General features: G+C 41.1%; 1 protein-coding gene across 3 annotated transcripts in view; it reads right to left on the bottom strand.

Moving 5' to 3' along the window:
- The window catches only part of LOC124622378 (THO complex subunit 2), a 312497-nt gene that overhangs the window by 178301 nt on the left and 112000 nt on the right, over positions 1 to 22196 (bottom strand). For all 3 annotated transcript variants that reach the window (XM_047148064.1, XM_047148066.1, XM_047148065.1), the window contains exons 11-14: positions 20099 to 20268; positions 19824 to 20010; positions 8548 to 8819; positions 8196 to 8313 (exon numbers count right to left, since the gene is read on the bottom strand). In XM_047148064.1, coding sequence (XP_047004020.1) covers positions 8196 to 8313; positions 8548 to 8819; positions 19824 to 20010; positions 20099 to 20268 — 747 coding nt within the window. The remainder of the gene's footprint in view (positions 1 to 8195; positions 8314 to 8547; positions 8820 to 19823; positions 20011 to 20098; positions 20269 to 22196) is intronic.

Here is a 22196-nt window from a genome sequence, read left to right as displayed (position 1 = left end):
TTAGTCTTGTTTACAGCACCACTGAGTTTACTCCATGGAAGAATATTTACATTTATACAGTGTATTACATAAATATCTAAATGTATGAAGCGTATTATTTGCGATTTTAAATGTGTATGGATAGAAACTACTTTTGCCCGTATACGTATCAACTGACCCGTTCAATGTCTGCTTTTGAAGTGACACACACACACACACACACACACACACACACACACACACACACACAGGAAAATTTTTTAAATGCGTACACAGTGATAGAGGAAAAACTACAGTGGGTGGGGCAGAAGAGAAGAAAGAAGAAAATACAATTAACATGGATGGAAAACAAACCTACTACTAAAATTAGTGACTTACTGAGCACTTTGATTACAAAAACAAGTCCTTCCTGATTTGGTAGAACGTAAATACTTCAGGACTAAAGTCTTTTTTTATTTATTGCTTCTTTTAAGCACTTGTTTGCATTATCCAGTAAACTGTCAGTAGTCAATATTTCCTCCTTTTCTTCTTCTTTAATTTTCTTCAGTGTCTGTTCACCATGTCCAATATTACTTTTTCTTTCTCAAACTTACTCTTCATATTTGCTTTAATAATTTTTCTTTTTCCTGTTTTCATTGTTTCCTCAGTTTTTCCACAGCTATTCTCATCTTCACAGTACCACTTGTATTCAAATGAGCTGTGCACACCAACTTAAGAAATTCCTCTCCTCAAACACATTCACCACAGCATCTTTTAAACTCAAATGAGCATCCAATGTTCTTTCACACAGAGTTGCAGTGTCTTTGTTCAAGATGGTCCCCTTTCTAAATTGGCACAGTCAAGGGAAAGTACAAGTGCAACCTCCACAACTTTCGTAACAGTAAAATATTTCTTCTCTCCAGAGAAAGTCTTCTAAAAAAAAACTCACTCCATCACACATCCACTGGGTTCTTGTCACTACCCAACTTTTCATCAATAGTTATCAATCATCAACTACTGCATGTTCACTTCGCTAAACTCAAAGATTGTAATGTTGTAATGTTAAAAAAGCTGTAAATCCTCATATCTGCGATTCCTTGAGTCTGTTAAGAAGGAAACAGTTGACTTATGTTGGCACATGTAATGCACACATAATCCGTAATGCATTCCAAAAAGAATTGCAACTTTTTGGTGAAAATGGTGTGGATATGATCTTTTTCTCTATAATTTGTTTGATAGCAAAACATATAGTATGGAAGATTTGGGGGGGGGGGGGGGGGGGGTACAGTGAAATACAAAACATGTTTCATCTAGCTGAGAGATGTTAGAAACAGCTGGAGAGAGACTATTAGAACAGTGCTTAGCTGTTAAGAAATACTTTCTTCAGTCCATACCCCAGCACCAAAAGCAAGTTGATGAGTTCTTTGAAATGCAAGAATACTTTTAAACTATTAAAAGACTAAACTAGCTTAGCAGAAATTATGTTTGATTGTACAAGTGCTCATAAATGTTCAAGATTCACTGGTTTCTTTCAGAAGAGATATCCTCTAATGCATCTAATCTATAAAGAGCTCACAAACTGTGTCAGAACACTCATGAATTGGTTTTGAGAGACTGCTGCCCTATTGAGCCTGGAAGCATTTCGTGATAAGTATTACTTGCCACTGAAAATAATAATATTTAGCACCAGAGAAAATGAACATCTAAACAAGCTAAGCACAGAAAAAAGTTGGTATATTTTGACACAAACTTTGGAAGAACTGTGTGTCAGCTTGGACACACATTTTGGAAAAGTCTTCTTTGCATAAACCTGTGTAGTTTGTCTTAGATGTTTGCATCTTGCAAAGATTTTTACAGACCATTTTCCATGAATAAAAACTAATACGTTGGTATATGTCTTATAGTGGAAGTGGAACAGTGGCCGGCACGAAAATAGGGCTTCAAGGTCATCTCGCTGTCTTACAGCATTGCCAGTTCTTTTTCTTTTTTTAAATATTGATAATTTCAAATGTTGTAAAAAAAAAAAAAAAAAAAAAAAAAAAAAAAAAAATTGGGCAACTCTATTTTTAGCCTAGAATATGATAGAGTACTTTCCGAAAGAAAATTCTCACCAGCTGCTATGAAAAAAATGAAAACTAATGTTACAAGGAATATTGTAGGAAAATAATTTTTTTACTTCAACCTGCGGTAGTAACAGAATCACTAATGTAATTGGACTGAAAAAATATATATGAACATCCCCAAAGTTTACAGATGCATATGATGCATCTTTTATTTCGGAAACATAAAAGTATTCTGAGATCAAAAACAAAATATTATAAGAGGTGTGAAATTGCCGACTGCGCAGCGAAAAATGTAGTCGCTGATGAATTTTCATTCTGTAGAACTGTGAACAAACTTCCTGTGAAAAAGTTGTTAAGAAAACTACAAAATTGTTTTTGGTAACATTTCAGACATCATTATTGTATCATATCATGTACAGAGGCAAATTACTTCCATGATGTTCCGTGCACAGTAGCGCACAAATCGTTGTAGGTCGTCACCAAGAGTTTTGTTTGGATGGCTCGCTTTAATATGACCGAAAATATTCCCTACTTCCCAAAAATACTTTACTGGCTGCTAATACATGTCCTTCATCATTGCATCCATCACTCAAAACACCAATATATGAGACGTAAAAATAATTGTAGTTATTTTGAAGCCAATATTTTCACTGAAGCCGAGCAAAATATTTGTTCGAAAAGTTTTCTGAAACCCAGAATATATCTAAATTTGCTGTAAGCCTATTATTCTCAGCACGCAATACATGCTTGGTACACAAAAACCTCGTTCTTACTACTGCAATGTCCATGTCTTGTGTTTCAAATTTCGTCCATCATTACAGTTTCTAAATTAAAAACCAAGCAGGTGGAGAAGACAGAACATTGAAGTGACTGGCCAGAATAATCAATTTTATCATGGACATTACCCTCTAATTCTCTAGCCATCTGATACCATTCCCCCCTGAACCTACGTTAACCAACCTCACTCCCATTTACTCTTCAGTCTTCTCCTTTTTTCCCTATCCTTTTTAGCCATTCATGCATCTTTTCATTCTAGATAGTTGTGTTTCTCTTTATACTATATACCTCTTTACTTCTGTATATATACTCTTTGGTTTGAAGCTGGCACACTACTAAACAGTAGAATATCTTTGGCTTCCCTCTGACAACCATGCCTCCATCCTTGCTACCCTCCCCGTTTACCTTTTCCTGTTGCTTCATAACCTGGGTTATGAGTAAATGAATCCACTTTCCCTTCTTCCCTTTTTTCCCCTCTCTCCTCCCTGATGATGGAACAATGTTCCGAAAGCTAGGAATGTAAATTTTCTGTTCTGTTTTGTGAATCTATCGACTGTACTGAGCTGAGGTAAGTACTGGCCAGCCCCTCTATCTCTTTGTTAGTATTTGTTTCACATCTTAATATGAGATTTTCCATTAATAATTTTGATACCATTCTCAGTCATACTAAAGTAATACAATCCTAAGTTCTAGCTTTTTGTAAAAGTCATCCAATATCATAGATTTCTATGTTCTTCTTGGAGAATCAGAATAGGTGCTGGGACTGTTCTGATGTTACTGCACTATTTATATATACAGTCAATACAGAAGCACCACAACGTTTTATCATTTTATGAACTGCATTACCCTTACTACGAAACAGCCAGTAAATCTTTCTATGAAAAAAAGGAGTTAAATTTCGAACGTACAAGGAAACCGAATGCAGTAAGATTATATCCGAATGTAAAGGCATTCGATACAGGTTTTTAGGAAAAACTGCTGTTAATTAATGCAGAATTGAGTCTTATTTTATTTGAGTAAACTAATCACCGCCACTTGTGATAAATTTACCAGACGTCTACTGTAAGGGAAGAACATTTGCAGTATGCCTTCTATAACTGAAATGAATAGACAAACATTATTAGTCAGCTTTTTACATAGAAGGCAATTACCCAAACTGAAGGATCTTTTGGCTCCATGTCTTCAGATTCACTGTCGCTTGTTTAAGGCAGGTGTATGATCGCATATTCCACTATGGTGACTCTTAAACCCTGGTTCAAGAAATCAGTTTCTTGAAATGCTTCTGCGTGTTTTACGCTCCTCCCCCAGTCCTGCTGAGTAACAATGTCAAGAGCTTCGCGTGTTAGCTTCTCGGCATCAGCAAGTTTGAAAGTAGTATTTTCTTTTTGCTACTTCTCGCTTTACTTGGGCCCATATCAATTCAATGGGATTATACTGGCAGTGATATGGTGGTAGACGTACCACTTGGTGTTCCATTTCGTTTGCCAGTTGATCTAATCGTAAGTCTTTTTGGCACCTACGATTTCTTCCTTAGGCAGGAGTTCAGCCTTTGTTTCGACTGAAAATGAAACACTCTTTCTCTTTAACCACTCGATAATATCTGCCTTGCACCAATTTGAACGTGGCAGCTTTTCTATCCATCATGATAATTGACCCTTCTTCCAGTGCACACAACAGTCGAATAAACCAATTCTTAAAAACTTCTCCATTCATTTCTGAATGGTAATCGGATTGGTCAGAACTTTTCCCATCATGAAAAACAAGTTTGGCCTCTTGTATGAAGCCTGTGGTTAATGAACCAGCATGTGCAATGATTAATCGGCCACCTCTACCAGTAGGCTCTTTCAAACCGCCATTTCCTTTGGAGTTGTGCCATATATACTTATTGGTGTAGTTCTGTAAAACTCAAGTTTCATCCAAGCACACTACAGGCCTGGTGTCTTCAGCACGCAAGAAGTGCACTGTATGCAAGAACTTCACTCTTGCTGCTGCAATGTCTCTGGGTTCCACTAAGAATTTCCATCCATCATTACACTTCTCGAATCAGAAACCAAGGGAGCGGAAAAGATTATTTTCTTTGTCTCTGGATACTCTCCTCTGTTGTAACATCCAAGTACAGTTCTACACACGAGCTATTTGTTAAAAATCGTCTAAGTCAGTCGATTTCTGTTCATGTTCGTATCCCTTTCTTGGGGAATCGAAGCACTCATTCATGTCTGGAGATTCTGCCAATGACACAGATTTGCTAATACAGCCTACAGTTGACTTACCACATGCTTTAGCAGTAAGTTTATGAATTTGCGCAAAATTTAAGTTATTCCTTGCTTCTTGATTGTCAGCCAGATCAGGAAAAAACTTGAGTACATTCGATATGGTAATTTTCGATTGTTTACAAATGTCTTTCCGCCCTTTACGCACAATGACTGGAGGAGTAGTAGGCTGTTGCTCCTGCATTGTTGTTTACCACTGAACACAAGTCAAAGCACTTTTCAAAAGACAGTAAGACACTGACATCAAACGTGAACACTCTATATAGCACGGTAACACTGAGCTTTCAGCTGCTCTGTCCTACCGCACCGCTAATGGCACTTACACGGCAACAAAGCCAAAAGGTGTGCAAATCACAGCCCGCAGTCCCTGCAGGCAGTGGCCGTGACCTCTACTTTCATGCCGGCCACTCTAGTGAGAGCTTACGATAAACTGAAAAACACACATCCACTAGTGAAGGTGAACCATCACTGTACTCGGCAGGTGAAAGTGCACAGTAGCATATTATCCACTAGTGAAGGTGAACCATTGCTGCTCCTGGGTTATTAACAGTGCGTCCAACAATTCTACCATGCATGTAATTGTTGTCAGCTTGTTATTTATATGTGATACAGCAGTACAGTAATGGCTGACAGTAGTGCAGTTACGTTTCACTTCAGTGCAGCTATTGCTGAATCAGTGAAGTTCTACAAACATCTTTGAGTGGAATGGGGAAACCTCAGTTAAAATTCTGTCTTCAACGACAGAGAAAAGTACAAGTCACTTATCAGCAAGGCTAAATCACTAAAATCTGGATGAAAGAGGGACGGCAACGACGATAAGTTTTTGAAGAGATATGAAGTGTTGGAGGTGAATGGAGTAACCAAATTAATACAATCTGTAACTGAAGAAGATAAGATTAAATACTATGTTGATGATGAAGAACTGTTAGATATTCTGCATGATTCCCCTGTAATGGCTGGCCACAGTGGATGCGACCAAATGCTGAAATGCTTTAAGTCAATGTTCTGTCATACGACATACAGAGATGTCAAAATTTATCTTAGTTTGTGTGAGCCTTGTTTACAAAAGCAAAAAGATACGAAAAAAGGAATAGTAGTGAAGACAATGCTGTTCAAAGAGCTAAATTGCAGATGTCAAGTTGATCTCATAGACTTCCAGTCGCAACCAGATGGAGATTACAAATTCGTAATGGTTTATCCTGACAATGGTAGAGTGTTCATTAACAAAATAATGAGCAGCTTAATTGAACTATGGCCCAATTTTAAGATTGTCCACAGTAAACCTAGACACAGTCAGAGCCAAGGCAGCATAGAGCAAGCAAATGAAGTGTGAGTGTGTGTGTGTGTGTGTGTGTAATATGGTCATCAAAATTACCACTACCACAAAAGCAAAAGGAGCAGTAGCAGAAACCATAGGGTATTTGCTGCTATTAACTGCTTGGGGGAAAGGAAATAGCCTCGTCTTGACCTTTCAGTGCATTATGATCTTAAATGATACACATTCCATGTACTCCTGCATGATTTGTAATCTCAGTTATCCATCTTTGATTAGGTTGTCACCTCAATATTTTCTCTTAAAGAGTCCAGTACACAACTTCCTTGGTACATCTACCATACATCATTTCATCTGGCTACATGTCTAGCCCACCTGCAAACCTTTGTCATAAGAGTAACAATTTCATCTTCCATTCCACAATTTAGTTTTCTGTTTTTGTCTCTATTAGTGATTCCCAACAGTAACATTTTATTGTTCACTTAAGGCCAAATGTATAAACGTTGCTGACAGGAGATCAAATTTGGCGTTAGGTGAGAAAGTGAACTGATCAGAAAGTCAACTATGTTCAGGACTCAGGTCTATTGTATAACACTAAACTTGGATCCACTGAAGCAGGTTCAGATTTGATCTCAGGTAGCACATAACATGCTTGACAACACAGCTAAGATCAGATATTGACACGATTACTGTGCTTCGATGGAAGATATTATCGTACATTATAGCTACGCAGTATTAATTAACGAAGGTATAACCATGAGCAACTAAACAGAAAAAGGAGTGATTGGCAAACTTTTCTCAATATGGAAAAGATTTGCTTCTGGAAACTGAGTTGGACCAGTATAAAGATATCACTGAGAGCAAAAAAAACAGATAAAGTCAGTATGGCCAGCAAGGTAAAGGCATGGAGAGAAGTTGCTGTTGACTTTAATTCTCTCGTAAGGACGATACCTTATGGATAGCTCTGCAAGCTGTTGCTATGTCTGCTTTAAATGAATCACCAACCACTATTTGAAAGGTTCCTGTGATGTAAAATCTTAAGGTTAACAGCAATAGGCACATTACGGTCAGCACTTGGTTTCTTTTGAGTGGTTTCATCAGATAGTCTCTGAGCTTCAGTTCCAACTGCTCTGAATTACTTTTCTCCAAACGAAACCTCAGCTTAAATAACTTATTATTTAACTCCAAGAGTGGGTTCACTCTTTCGCAGCAAGTGCGAGGAGCTCAATCTTGTCGTCATTGTCCTCTGTGGACACATCTGAATGTTTAGATGTTAGTAAAGTAAATGAAAGGAAACCATGACATTCACATTGCGTAGGGTTACTGCACACAGAATTTTGCCCAACCGTGGTCCAGAAAACGGAGAGTATGGTATCAATTCAACGGTATGGTACAGTGGGGTGTAACAAATAGAAAAAAAAAAATAAAAAAAAATTAAGAATTGACATGGGGTCGAACATGCGATCTTCTGCACGGCAGTTCAGAATGCAACCTCTGAGCCACCAAAATGAATGAAACATAGTTATGCGGTTTGTGTACTTCAACACGCTAGCTTATGTTCTCTTTATCAATGCACATGGAATTGTCACAGAAGTTTAGGGATGTGTTCAGTAGTTAACAATTTAATACAAATTGCAGTTACTGCTACTTGGGCCGAAAGAGAAAACATGTAAGTGATGTTGAATCATTATTGGCTGCTGTCAAAATTCCCAATTTTAGGAAATTACTGAGAATAAAATGTGGAAGTATTATTTAAAATTGCACACCAGAAAATCTTAAGTCAATAACTGTCGAATTTAAGTGACAACTTCACTGCATGGCTTCTTGCCTTGCCTACTATATAATTATTTTTACCTCTCCTTTGAGTAGTTCTCCACCTGCCATAGCTTCTAACTGTTGAGGTGTCATTTCCTCTGCAGCCTCTATACCTGCCATCTTTTGCACTACCTCCTTTAGTATTAACAAGTCCAGACTGTAAATGCAATTAAAAATTATTGTGTTAATAACAATAAAGTATCACATTCACATGTGGCTATCCTCTATTCTACGTGATCTAACAAAGTATACTGCTCATAGCACATTAAAACATGGCACATGTTAGATGAAGCAAGTTATGGTTTTTGGAATAACAACTAATGTTTTATAATTTTACAATTCTGTATGCAGGAAAAACACACACAACAGCAACTTCTACATTTGCACTCACCTCTTTTGAGCTTTCAGTTGATTAGCAACATATTGTAAGAGCCCAGTTAGTTCTATGTTATACTTTTTAAAAATGGCCCCACAGAAGGAAGAGAGGCTCTGAAGCCAGAGAGAAATTGAAGTTCCATCATGCTTGAAATGTTCTCGATCTGCACTAGAGAGGGACTCCACAAGGCAGTAACCAAGGACATCGTAAGAAAGACTCGTCAGGTACTTCAGAGAATCAACTATAGGTGTGATAAGATTGTCATATATTTGTATCTGCATCAGCATCTGTGGAAAAATCAATTGTATTCAAAATATTAAAAACTATTAAATACTTCTTAGCATTTACATATCTTATGTAGTTATTTGAATTGATATCCACAATCCAAAAATTACATTTAACAAATAAATGTTGGGAAGAGGAGCAAACAAAGAGTGAAGACATAATAGCTTGCCTCTTTTGATCTTTAGCTTGGTGTGCAAGGAAGAACGGATGGTTATGGATGTCCAACACAGAAAAAGAATTCCAAGGGAATGAATGCTAGTACAAATAAAATGTTGGACACTTGCATAAAACAATTATTTAGCACACTGTTCATTCTGGATATTTTCAGGAGTATAAACACAGCAGGAGTCAATGAAAAAGTAATTGGGCTACATTACTTCATTATTAGAGTTGACTGTAGGAGGCAAAAGAAGTGAGTGATGAGACATGGAAGGCTGCACACCCAAATCAGACAAATTCCAAAACTGGAGATATTACGTTCAGCTGCAGAGTTTTATTTCAGAATTTGGATCTTCTATGCACTTCAACGAATAAATCCTGGCATTTAACTCAAGAGAGAATTAATGTAACCAAGGAAAGTTTAATATATCAATGAAAATAATCAGTTTTTGAAAATATAGTTTAATTTGTTAGTTAAAAAGAAAAACCTACTGACTAAGCAGTGGCAGGAGAAAACACACATAAATGTTTAAAGTGCATGCTTTTTGATCTGTTAGTTCCTTTTTCTGGCAGGAGGGACGAAGGAGAAGGAAGAGGGATGAAGGAGGAGGACTGGCGGGAGAGCTATGGAAAAGTCACCCAGAACCCCATTCAGGGGATGAGTAGGAAAGGGTGATTGTTGGGGACGGCATTGGGTGAGATTTAAAAACCTTACAGATGGGAGACAGGGTAATAAGAAAGACAGAGATTACTGACAAAAGAACGTGCAGTTAAAAAAAAGTTAAAAAAACAGAAAACCAAGTGCATTTTTAACACAAATGTAGGCCCGGTAGGTGATGAGAACCAGGGATATGTTGTAATGATAGTTCCAGAACTGGGTTGGGTTGGTTTTGGGGAAGGAGACCAGACAGCGAGGTCATCGGTCTCATCGGATTAGGGAAGGAAGTCGGCCGTGCCCTTTCAGAGGAACCATCCCGGCATTTGCCTGGAGTGATTTAGGGAAATCACGGAAAACCTAAATCAGTATGGCCGGACACGGGCTTGAACCGTCGTCCTCCCGAATGCAAGTCCAGTGTCTAACCATCCAGACACTGGTTCTGAGACACTGGTGTCAGGGTTCTCCAGGAGGCATGTGCAGTGAAACAGGCATCTAGGTCATTACCATCATGTCATACAGCATGCTCGGCAACACAGTATTGTGTGTTGCCAGTACACACCCTCAGTCAATGTCCATTCTTTGTAACTGATAAATTGGTGGTAGTCACACCAATGTAGATAGGCAAACAGTGTTTACATAACAACTGGTACACAACATGTCATTTCACAAGTGGTCTCTCTTTGATAATATATGCTTTTGCCAGTTACAGGGCTGGTGTAGGTGGTGGTAGGAGGGTGCATTGGCCAAGTTTTTCTTACTGCAGGGGCCGTGATGGGGATGGGAGCCAAAGGGTAGAATAATGGGTACAGGTGGAGTAGGGGTGTCTGACCGGGATATTGTGAAGGTTAAGCGGACGACGAAAAGCAAAATGCAAGAAAGTGTAAAATACAGGAATGCATAGGAAAAACAGCAAGCAAAATGAATAAATTACTGTTACTGTCATTCTCTCTATATCATTCAAAATGTGAAATTAAAACAATTTAAATTTTGCCTGTTTAAAAAATTTGCAATAATTAATTTTGTTCCTTTCCAACTGCAATTAGCTCTACTTGTTTCTTCGCAGTATACAATATTAGCATCAGTCACAGAAGCCGTGGCTGACTGCAGGCACATACAAATGTGCCCGTTAATTCCTCTTTTAGTTTTGATCATGTCCAATTGTGTAAATAAAACACAGAAGTAAAGGTCTTTCATGAAACCACATTAGAAAGATATTTATGTCCTAATGAGAGACTTACAATTGATAATCATTATAACATTTTGGCAAATAAAATTTGTAAAACAATATTTGTTAAAACACTAAAGTTGGCAGTCTTCATAAACAGAGAAAAATGGGCATGAAATCTACAGCTAGTTGCCAACAAGCAGTTCACTTATTTCAGGTTTCTCCTGGGTGAGAAAGAAGGTGGAAATTGTCATCATGTTACAGAGCATCCTGAGAAGGACTGTTTACATATGGCATCAGTCCGTAGCAACCTAAGACAGCATGCCTAGTACAGATTAGCTTACTTCACGCAGAAGTAACAACGATTCTTCAAGGTCCATTGTAGATACAGCCATCTTTAAAAGGGGCGTTTTTATATAAATGACTTGTGAAATTATATTGAAGCTGTTGTAATACAGTGACTTAGCATACTTTCCCACCTTCCAAACACTGCAAATCTATAACACAGATGGTCGTGACCCAACACATTAACAATCAAAATCTTGATTATCGCGCTAACACTACATTACGCGATCAATAGCTCTGCATATACAGTAAAACCCCTTTTTAACGAATCTCAGGAGCCCAAAAAATTTGTTCCTTAAAAGAGGGTTTTCCTTAAATAAGGGTTTAGGTCAAAATGCACTGCAAATAAGTGTTCCAGAATCAAAACTGAAACCTAGGCTATTTAGCCCATATAAATACTCCATAATCACAATCTCACCTTGTGCTGCATACAAAAAAAAATACAGTGAACATGAAAATGTTTCTTGGCAAATTTAAAACTACTCGATATATTTATAATACTTTTTCCCCCCAAATATTTTGGATGTTAGGTCGCAGCAAAAGTACTCTTGATTTAAGAGGAGAAAATTTTATTTAGCTAATGGCACTCAATGAATTAGATATCACAATAATGAATAAAGCTGCTATACTGTCTTTATTTCTGAAAAAAATCTAGAAGAGTAGTCTGCTACTTCCTTCCAGCACAGCGTACTTCTAGAAGTTGTCGTTCCAGCTGATTAATACTGTTAAGAACTGACTCATCCACAACGAAGGATGAGAAATACCTTCTAACAGTCTCAAGTCCTTCCACAGCTGCAGAAAAACTTGGTGTTGGTGAGTCCACGTCCACATCTTCATCATCATCATCCTTGTCACCACCACTGTCACCACCAACTGCAGTTTTTTCACCAATATCAGCAGCAAACAGCTCACTCATGTACATAGTGGGTGTAGAAGTAAGTACATTATCATCACACGAAATAAACTCTTGGAATGTCACAGTCTCAGGAACATCTGTAACATTCCAATCTTCTTCAGGGATATCGTCCTCCACAAACGTGTTGCACCACAGCCAGCATTTGCAAAGCAGTTTATGACAGTCTGCTGTGTGACTGCATTCCAGGTGGCAACAAAAATATGCATGGCCTGTAAAATATTCAATTTCATAACTTGCTTCCTCTGCAAGAATGAAACTGATTTCTGCACTAGAGCCATTCTATATCTAGCCTTAACTGAATTGATTATGTGTAAGTCCAGTGGTTGCAAGTGACTTGTGCAGTTAGCAGAAAGGTACACAACATTTATATTTCTTAAAAATGAGGTATCTTTGGGATGAGCAGGGCATCTATCTAAGATAAGTACAATCTTTCTTCCTGCTGCGCCCATCTTTGAGTCCAAGCTCCTCAGAAACCTTATATAAATATCTGTCGTCATCCAGGCATTTTTGTTAAACTCATATTTGCACGAAAGTGTCCTTATGTTCTTAAAACACCTCGGAGTTTTAAATTTACCAATAATTAAAGGTGGCAACTTTTCACTTCTGTCATTGTTCACGCACAACAATGCTGTCATTCTCTCTTTACTTTTTTGTCTCCCATGACATTTTTCACCCTTAATTGAAAGTGTTTTAGATGGAAGGAGGCTATAAAATACACCAGTCTCATCGGCATTACAAATTTTTTTTTTTTATTTATTTAATGATCTAGCCAGCTGTTAAATGCACTGAAGTTCTCATATCCCATCCTCAGTGCAATTTCTCGGGCCTTCTCACACAACAAATTACCACTTATGGGAATATTTGTGGCTCTTATTTCCTGAAACCAGTCTAAAAGAGCAGTTTCTATGGCTCTGAAAGATGACTCACAAATATTCTTCCTTTCTGTTGAACATGAACCATGTGCTTCTAAAGTTAATAAAGCCTCCATATTTTTTATTATTCCGCACAAAGATGATGGCACCAAATCGTACTTCTTTGCAACGTCGCATAATTTCATACAGGTATTGCGATTCTCTTCGAAATCCTGAATAATTGTTAGCTTCTGCTGTATCGTCAGTTTTCTTCATTTGCTGGCCATATTACACGTACAAAAACACTATTGTAAGTAGACTACACAACCACAGTATATATTTAATGCTTTCACTTTATAGCGTCAGACACGACAGCTGGAGCGCGATAGTGTGGAAGAATTGTGTTTTCAAATGATCAGTTTAACATTCACTAATCTCGATAACTTCACAACTATCGATATGAGACCAATATACGAATGCTAACGCGGACATCGATTTTAATAATGCAATGATCAAAACCTAACGTTACGATTTAATGTCCGAAAACAAGAAGTGCAGCTGCAGACCGTATTTTAATTTGTGAATTGTAACACACGTATTCCTTAAAAGCGGGATTTAAAAGAAAGCGCGATTCATTAAAACCGAATTTCAGGAACACTGTTTTTATGGCGTTATCGCCGGGACCAATGAAAGTATTCCTTTAAAGTGGGATTTCCTTAAAAGGGGGTTTGTTAATACGGGGTTTTACTGTAGTCTGCGTTTTCTTCTTTGTTCCAAGACTGACTTTGGGGAGGAATATGATGCACCTTTTGCAGAAATCTGTATAAAAATAAATATTAAAGGTCGTGATAATGTCAAGGAAAACAGAAAATGCGGGAAACGTTGTAACACAAAATCATTAATGACAGGAAAAAAGCATTGTATCGAGAGAATAGGACTTCCGATGAGGCCGAAAAAAATAAATATAAAAATTCCGAAGACATAAAATGTGAGAATGTAAAATCAGGGTTTTACTGAACGCCTTTATTCATGTTCTTTTAGTTTTCTGCACCTTTTATTTTTTTCCCCTACCCCCTCCTCTATCATGTATAATGCACTTCTTTCACCTCTTATTAACCCATGGATGTTTTTACGTCAGTTATCTCTGTCTTATTTATTATGTTATCTTCAATCTTCAACCTTTATGCTCTCAGGTTTTCAAATCTAATTTGGTGCAGTCTCTAACAACCAGCCAGTCCAATATGTATCTCACGAACTGGGGTACTGGTCGACTTTTCTGAACTCTACACCTTTTCCTAAACCTCATCAGACCTTTTCCTTCTTCCCTCTTCCTTCCCTAACAACACTTCTGCCAGTAGGAGCCACTGGCTGCAAGCTTAACTTCTATATGTATTTATTACTGCCACCGCTTGGTGAGCTGATTTTTTATCGACCAAATTATATGATAATTTCAAGTAGAAGCTAAGCTAGGGACTTGAACCAATTGTTGTGACTCGCCGATTATTCAAAGTGCCGCCGCGCAATCACGCACGTCCTCTACGTGCGGCGCTGTCTGCCAGCCATGCAGCAGCTGCGGCACCTAAGCGGCCAGCCGAGCAGCGGCTGCTAGACTGAGACTCAGTGTTTAATCGAATGTCGACTTGTTCACAGGTCCACTTACTCAGTGACTTATATGTGTTGTTGTGTTGTCCGAAATATATGTGTTAACTTTGAAGATTTAACAATTGGCGACGAGGTAGTGGATTTTTCCTTTTCACCGTTGACTCACAGGGTTCCATGGCTACTGTCGAGCAGCTCTTGCAAAATCTCCTTGAACAGCAAACGCTTCTAACATTGGCGATTCGCGATTTCGTCGCGGCGTCAAATGTGGGGCGTTTCTCGTCGTTGGCTGTACCTCCTTTTCCACCTTACGACGAGACGGCGGAAGACTTGTCTGATTATGAAAAACGTCTTCGACAGCACTTCTTGGCATTTCATGTCACGGACAAACAACCATGTAAGTCTCTGTTCCTTTCCTGGATTTCACTTCAAATGTATCGGTTGTTGTCGCAATTGGCCCCTTTGAAGGATCCTGCGTCTTTGTCCTTTGCTGAAATGTGCTCCCTTCTGTCTGTCTATTTTCAAAAGCAAACGCATGTGGTAGCCTCTCGTGTTGCCTTTTATCGTTGTCAAAAACAACCAAATCAGTCCTATCGCGCTTGGGCTGCTGAACTTCACGGCCTCAGTCGAAAGTGTCAATTTGTTACTGACGTTCACAAAGAATCCTATGCCGATTCCATGGTACGAGATGCTATTATCCGGTCGGTGCCCGACAAAGAAGTTCGGCAACGTGCCCTTCAGTTGGCGAATCCGACTCTAGATGAAATTCTCTCCATTGCACAGTCTTTTGAAATTTCTCGCGCCGCTGGGGCGCAAATAGAAGCGTGGGGTGACGTCGGGGAAATACAACCTCTGTGCGCTGTTGACGACGCGTGCAGCGCGTCCCCGCCGGCCGACGTGGCCGCAGTACACTCCCACGCGCAGCCTCGGCCTAGCCATAAACAACCCACTAAGAAACTGCAGCAAAATCCCCGGCAACTTCCTTCATGTCCACGGTGTTTTACGAAACATTCACGCGAGGATTGTCCCCAACGTTGGGCTGGGTGTCACAATTGCAAAAAGAAAGGTCATGTGTCTGCCGTTTGTAAATCCGACCGCATACACGATGTTCATGAACATGACGCTATTCTGATTCTGTGTTGTCTGGCAATTGCACTTCTTCCCTTTCAGCGAAGTTATTCCTCACAGTCCAAATCCTTGGTCGAGATGTTCGCATGCAAGTGGATACTGGTTCTGCTGCCACTATAATTAATTCTCAGACGTATCTTCAAGCTGGGTTCTCCACTCCTGTCCCGTCACTCGGCAATTACGGACGTACAATAAACAGAAGATTTCTCTCTTGGGACAGTTTAATGCTGAGGTATTTTACAAATCCGTCGTTCGCACTGTTCCCATATTTGTGGTCGACCAGAGCAATGCAGAAAATCTTTTTGGTTTCGATGCCTTTCGCGTTTTTGGGTTTTCCATAGATGACTCTGTCAATATTGTCTCTGACGCTATTCCTTATGCTCAACTGGATTCCTTGTCGACCACATTTTCGTCCCTTTTTTCTCCTGGGTTGGGCCGTGCAGACGACTTTGAAGCTCATATCACGCTCAAACCTACTGCTCGGCCTAAGTTTTTTCGGGCTCGGCCCATTCCTGTGGCCCTTCGTGATCGGGTAAAACGGGAGTTGGATCGCGTCACTGCTTCAGGGGTCTTGCTTGCTGTCACTTCCAGTGAGTGGTCCTCTCCTGTCGTTGTAGTTGCTAAGCACAATGGTGATATTCGTCTCTGTGGCGATTTCAAAGCCACTGTAAATGCTCAATGCCTCATCGACACTTACCCTATGCCCCGTCCTGAAGAACTGTTCACTAAACTCGCTGGAGGACAGTATTTTTCTAAAATTGACCTGTCAGAAGCTTATCATCAACTTCCTCTTGACGCTGCTTCCCGGCAGTTTCTGGTCCTTAACACGCCTTTCGGCCTCTATCAATACCAACGCTTGCCATTCGAGGTTGCTAGCGCCCCTGCTCTTTTTCAGCGAATCTTGGAACAATTGTTGCTCCCTGTCTCGGGGTGTATCAATTACATGGATGATATAGTTGCCACTGGCTCCACCACTGAAGAACATCTTCAAAATCTCCGCACACTTTTTAATGTCTTACAGACTGCCGGTCTTAAGTGTAATCTTCAGAAATCACAATTTTTTCAGGCATCTATCACGTACTTAGGGTTTCAACTATCTCGGGATGGTATTCGTCCGCTTCAACACAATGTTGCTGCAATCGATGCCCTTCCTCGCCCTACATCTGTTAAGGAACTGCAGGCCTTCTTGGGGAAAATAGCATACTATCACAAGTTTTTACCATCTGCGGCGTCGGTGGCTCAGCCGTTGCATCGTCTGTTGCATAAAAACGTGCCTTTTCACTGGTCCGCGTCATGTGACGCGGCTTTCCGGAAATTAAAGACTATGCTGAAACAGGCCCCGTGCCTGGCTACTTATCGACCTGGCCAACATCTTGTTCTTGCCACAGACGCCTCTCAATACGGGGTCGGTGCAGTCCTTGCGCACCGTTTTTCTGACGGTTCGGAACAACCCATCGCTTATGCCTCCAAAATGCTCACGGATGCCCAACAAAAGTGTTCTCAAATTGAGAAAGAAGCTTTGGCCATCATTTATGCTCTTCATAAGTTTGGTGTTTTTCTCTATGGCTCAAAATTTCATCTTGTTACGGATCACAAACCACTTGTTTCCTTGTTTCATCCATCAACGTCACTTCCCGACAAGGCTGCACACCGCCTCCAGCGTTGGGCTCTTTACTTGTCCCGTTTCAATTATGATATTCATTTCCGGCCAACGGCTCAACATGCGAATGCTGATGCTTTGTCTTGCCTTCCCGTGGCTCCGGATCAGGCATTCGATAGGGACGAACTTTTGTGTTTCCACCTGGATGTTGCCGAGCAGCGGGTTGTGGACGGGTTCCCCATCACTGGGGACAGGCTGGCGGCTGCTACGGGTTCTGACCCTACCCTCTCCCGGGTTTCACGCTGTATTCAGAAGGGTTGGCCAGATCGCCCGTCCGCTAAGACTTCTGATCCGTTGCGGAACTACTACACTTTGCGCTACTGCCTCACGGCTAGGGATGGTGTTATCCTCCTCTCCACTGACAATGCTTCGCCGCGTGTTGTGATACCTGCGTCTTTGCGTGCTTCGGTCTTGCGCCTCCTTCACCAGGGGCACTGGGGTGTGTCTCGCACAAAATCTCTGGCGCGCCGTCATGTGTACTGGCCTGGCATCGACTCTGAAATCGCACACATGATCGCTGCCTGCGACCCTTGTGCGTCACAGGCCGCTGCCCCGAAGTCATCTTCGTCACCGTGGCCTTCGCCTGAGAAGCCCTGGGAGCGCATTCATGCTGACTTTGCGAGACCCTTTTTAGGTACTTATTGGCTCCTCGTAATTGACGCCTACTCTAACTTTCCTTTCATTGTCCGTTGCACGTCACCTACCACCACGGCAACCACCAGTGCTCTCGCCCGCATTTTTTCTTTGGAAGGCCTCCCCTCTACTCTTGTTACTGATAATGGTCCGCAATTTGCCTCTTCCGACTTTGCGGATTTTTGTGCTCGTCATGGTGTTATGCATGTCACGGCCCCACCGTTCCATCCACAATCCAACGGTGAGGCTGAACGACTGGTCCGCACATTTAAGGCTCAAATGCGGAAATTTCTGACTTCTTCTGCTGCTGATGATGCGCTTCTCCAGTTCCTGGCGTCTTACCGTTTCACCCCCATGGGCGATCACAGCCTGGCTGAGCTCTTACATGGCCGACAGCCCCGCACGCTACTTCATCTTCTGCAGCCTCCCACCTCACGGCCGCGGGTGCCTTCACTTGGCCGGTTCACCGCCGACGACCTCGTCTGGGTACGGGGATATGGCAGGCGGCCAAAATGGAGCCCGGGCCGCATCTTACGACACCGTAGCAGGTGCCTGTATGAAATCCAGACGGACACGGGTGTTGCAGTGCGTCATTCGGACCAGCTTCGGCCTCGGGTGCCAGCAACGCCTGTTCCGAATGCCGCCACACCACCTTTGGCTCTACCTGATGCTCGGGATCTTGGCATCTCTCAATACTCACAACGCAGCCCTCTCACCGTCATCGCGATGCCAGCACCAGAACGGACGCCACCAGGAGACGTGCCCATGCAGGAACCGGAGGACCATCCTCTGTCAGAGTACATCCACTCGCCTCCTCCTCCAACGGACGCAGACACATCGCCCATGTCTCCTGTCATATCAACTGGACTTGCCGCAATGGGCGGATTGGTGCATGGACCCCCAGCAGATTCGACCCCTACGTCTCCTGTCATCTCGACCCGTTATCATCGGGGACACTTCCGTCCGTACGGGAAGCCTCCTCCTCGAGACTTTACGGCGAGTCAAACAACGCCTATGGACATTAGCCATCTCCAGGACACCTTCATCAAGACCAGTGCAACCATTTCAAAGGGGGGAAAAGTGTTGTGACTCGCCGATTATTCAAAGTGCCGCCGCGCAATTACGCACATCCTCTACGTGCGGCGCTGTCTGCCAGCCATGCAGCAGCTGCGCCACCTAAGCGGCCAGCCGAGCAGCGGCCGCTAGACTGAGACTCAGTGTTTAATCGAATGCCGACTTGTTCACAGGTCCACTTACTCAGTGACTTATATGTGTTGTTGTGTTGTACGAAATATATGTGTTAACTTTGAAGATTTAACACCAATGGTATCTCAAATGCCATTCAAGTATCTTATCACCCTGCCACATCGTTCACTATGGAATGTAAAAGCTCTTTTCAGAGGTTAATGAGCTGTTGGTATTTTATTACCTTTATAATGCCTTAAACTGCATTTTGCATTTGACAAATTCAGTAGCAGCATACAATTAAATCTGATTTAAATCAATGGCAGCTATTTCTACAAACCTTTTGTTTAATTAGTACTCAAATTATAATTTTCAGATGAAAGTTGATGAGAATTATATTTACACATGACATTAAGTGAAAAGAACTGGAATATCTGATATCATATCACTCCAATCGAATTTTCCTGTACGCATACTTTATAAAATATTATAAAGGGATTTGAAAATTACATCCTAAGATTTCTGTTCCTATCCAAGTAAATAAAATGCAATATCAGGGATGAGAGAGAGAGGGGGGGGGGGGGGGGGGGGGGGGGGGGGGGGGGGGGGAAAGAAAAAAAAAAGTAAACGATGTAACTTTTTCAATTTTGAAAAAAATCCTCATTATTTTACTTCAACAAATAAGTAGGTTTATACCACATACATACATAGTCAAAGAAATACCCCGGTGCACAATGAGTCAGCTTTCCAATTGATCTTCCAACAGGTTTAATATTTTCCTTGCTCACGCGTTTCATCAAAGATTTTATCTTCTTTAGTTCATCACCACGTTTACGCAAGAGTTTTGCATGAGACTTATAGGTTTCATTTTTCCATCGACTGTACAAGCAGTACCTGTGGTTTCAGAACAACATTAGGTATAATTTTCAAATAAAATGTGTAAAATTCTATTAATCGAATCATACTAGTGAACAACTGCTACCTGAACTGATATGGATATAGTTTCACTACATTCCACACTTCCTCTGCAATGCAACAGTTACATTCCATGTATGACAGTGATGGTAGTATAACTTCATCCAGGAGTGTTATCACGTCATAATATAAACCGTCCGATGAATTTTCTTTTGGAGGCTGGCCATCTGCAGCACACTGAAACAAGTAATTCATTTAATCAAAATTTGATCACTAAATGTAAGTTTTAAATCTCTTTATGGCCTCGGAAAAGTATCCTTTTGAAAATGTCTCAAGTTGGTTGCTATATCTTGACAACAAGTTGAACACAGAATTCTTAGGTGCATTTTCAGTATTGAACAGAAAAAAATAACATGAAGGTAACAAACACGTCTGGTGAATAAAGTGAATAGTGCAACAATCAATATTCATTGACAAACTAGTGAATGAGCTGGGTTATTTTCTTACAGCACGGAAAAAAATCTAAGGTAAATATGTTTTGGTGAAGATGTAGGGTATGAGTTACCAAGCATCTGAATATCCCCTGACAATACACCTTATTTAAACTTTTACATACAGATATAAATTATTTGTGAAGGCATCACATACTGATATCAACTTCATGCTAAATTTATGAAAGAGCACTTTTTTGAGTCCGTCATTATGATTCATTAACCCATTCAGAGTTCCAAATCATAAACAAAAGCATGGACTCATCACCAGCAATAATGTCATCTAAAAAGGTCTTGCTATAGCCAATCCTACATACCAAGTTTAGACAAGACTCAGCTCGACTGTCTATTTGCTATCATTTAACCATGGACCTTGCCGATGGTGGGGAGGCTTGCGTGCCTCAGCGAAACCACAACGGAGGGGTATCTGTTGAGAGGTTGGTTGGTTGGTTTGGGGAAGGAGACCAGACAGCGTGGTCATCGGTCTCATCGGATTAGGGAAGGAAGTCGGCCGTTATCTGTTGAGAGGCCAGACAAACGTGTGGTTCCTGAAGAGGGGCAGCAGCCTTTTCAGTAGTTGCAGGGGCAACCGGAGGTGCCCAGCCACTGTCACTGGAGTGGCTTCAGGCTCAGCCACCTCTGGATAAACCAGCAAAGTTCCTGTTTTTGTAAAGCTCCAGCCCCCCCCCCCCGCCCCCCACCCAATCTTCTTGTGGGGACCATTGTTCCTCATTCCTTACGTTGGGCCCACCCCTACATCATCTCCAGTAGCTTTGCACACAGTGGACTCCTCTGGTACACTTCTCATGTTTGTCTGCTCCACTGTTCGTGGCTACGTCTGTGCCATCCACAATTCTATCAGAGCCCATTTTAAAACCTAAGGTTCAGGATGACAGGGACAGAGTCACAGCCATCATGATCTCCCCACGCCCTGCATAAACCCAAGAATGGCACATCTATTTTCGGCATTGAAAGGGCGCCGCCATCTCTCCCTAAAGAGTAAGATGGGAAGCAGCTTCTTTGTCCCAGCACACGATGCTGCAACCCTACAATGACCCTCCCATCTTTATTCCAAAGAGGAAGGGTATACAGGGTTCTCAGCTATTATCAAGATGGCTCCGTCCTCTCATTCTTAAGGAGGAAGGGCTCATCAATCAGTGTATCAGAGCACACATTCACTCACAATTTGCTCGGTGTCTACTCCGTGCTTTATGATCGTTGCACTTGTTGGCTCATCAATTGGAACACTTGTTCATCCTTCAAGTCTTCACATAGCACACGTGTTGGCTTATACGCCAACCCTGCCCAGTGGCCCATCTTATGCAGTACACAATGGGCTTCCACTATTAGGCATTCCACGTTGAACCGGAAACCAGCCATGACGTGATTTAAATGGAACTTCCTAATTAAGGACTAGAGTGACATTGTGGTTACTGGTTTACGTGGCTATTTGTAATAAGATTGTGGATACTACCAGATAGCAGGTTTTCTACTGTTGCACGTCATTCATTGTAATTAAACTGTTGAAGATCTCAACTGTTTTCACGACAATTGAGTTTGCCTTTCTGTTGAAGTCTTTCAATGAGAGGACAGTAATGAAAACTGTGCTATGCTCTCATTACACTTAGAACTCGATTTTCAATCTCAAGAGTAACTACACAACTTCATCTCAAT

The sequence above is a fragment of the Schistocerca americana genome, chromosome 7 (genome assembly GCF_021461395.2).
Source record: "Schistocerca americana isolate TAMUIC-IGC-003095 chromosome 7, iqSchAmer2.1, whole genome shotgun sequence".
Lineage (NCBI taxonomy): Eukaryota > Metazoa > Arthropoda > Insecta > Orthoptera > Acrididae > Schistocerca > Schistocerca americana.
This window is presented reverse-complemented; position numbering and strand designations above follow the sequence as displayed.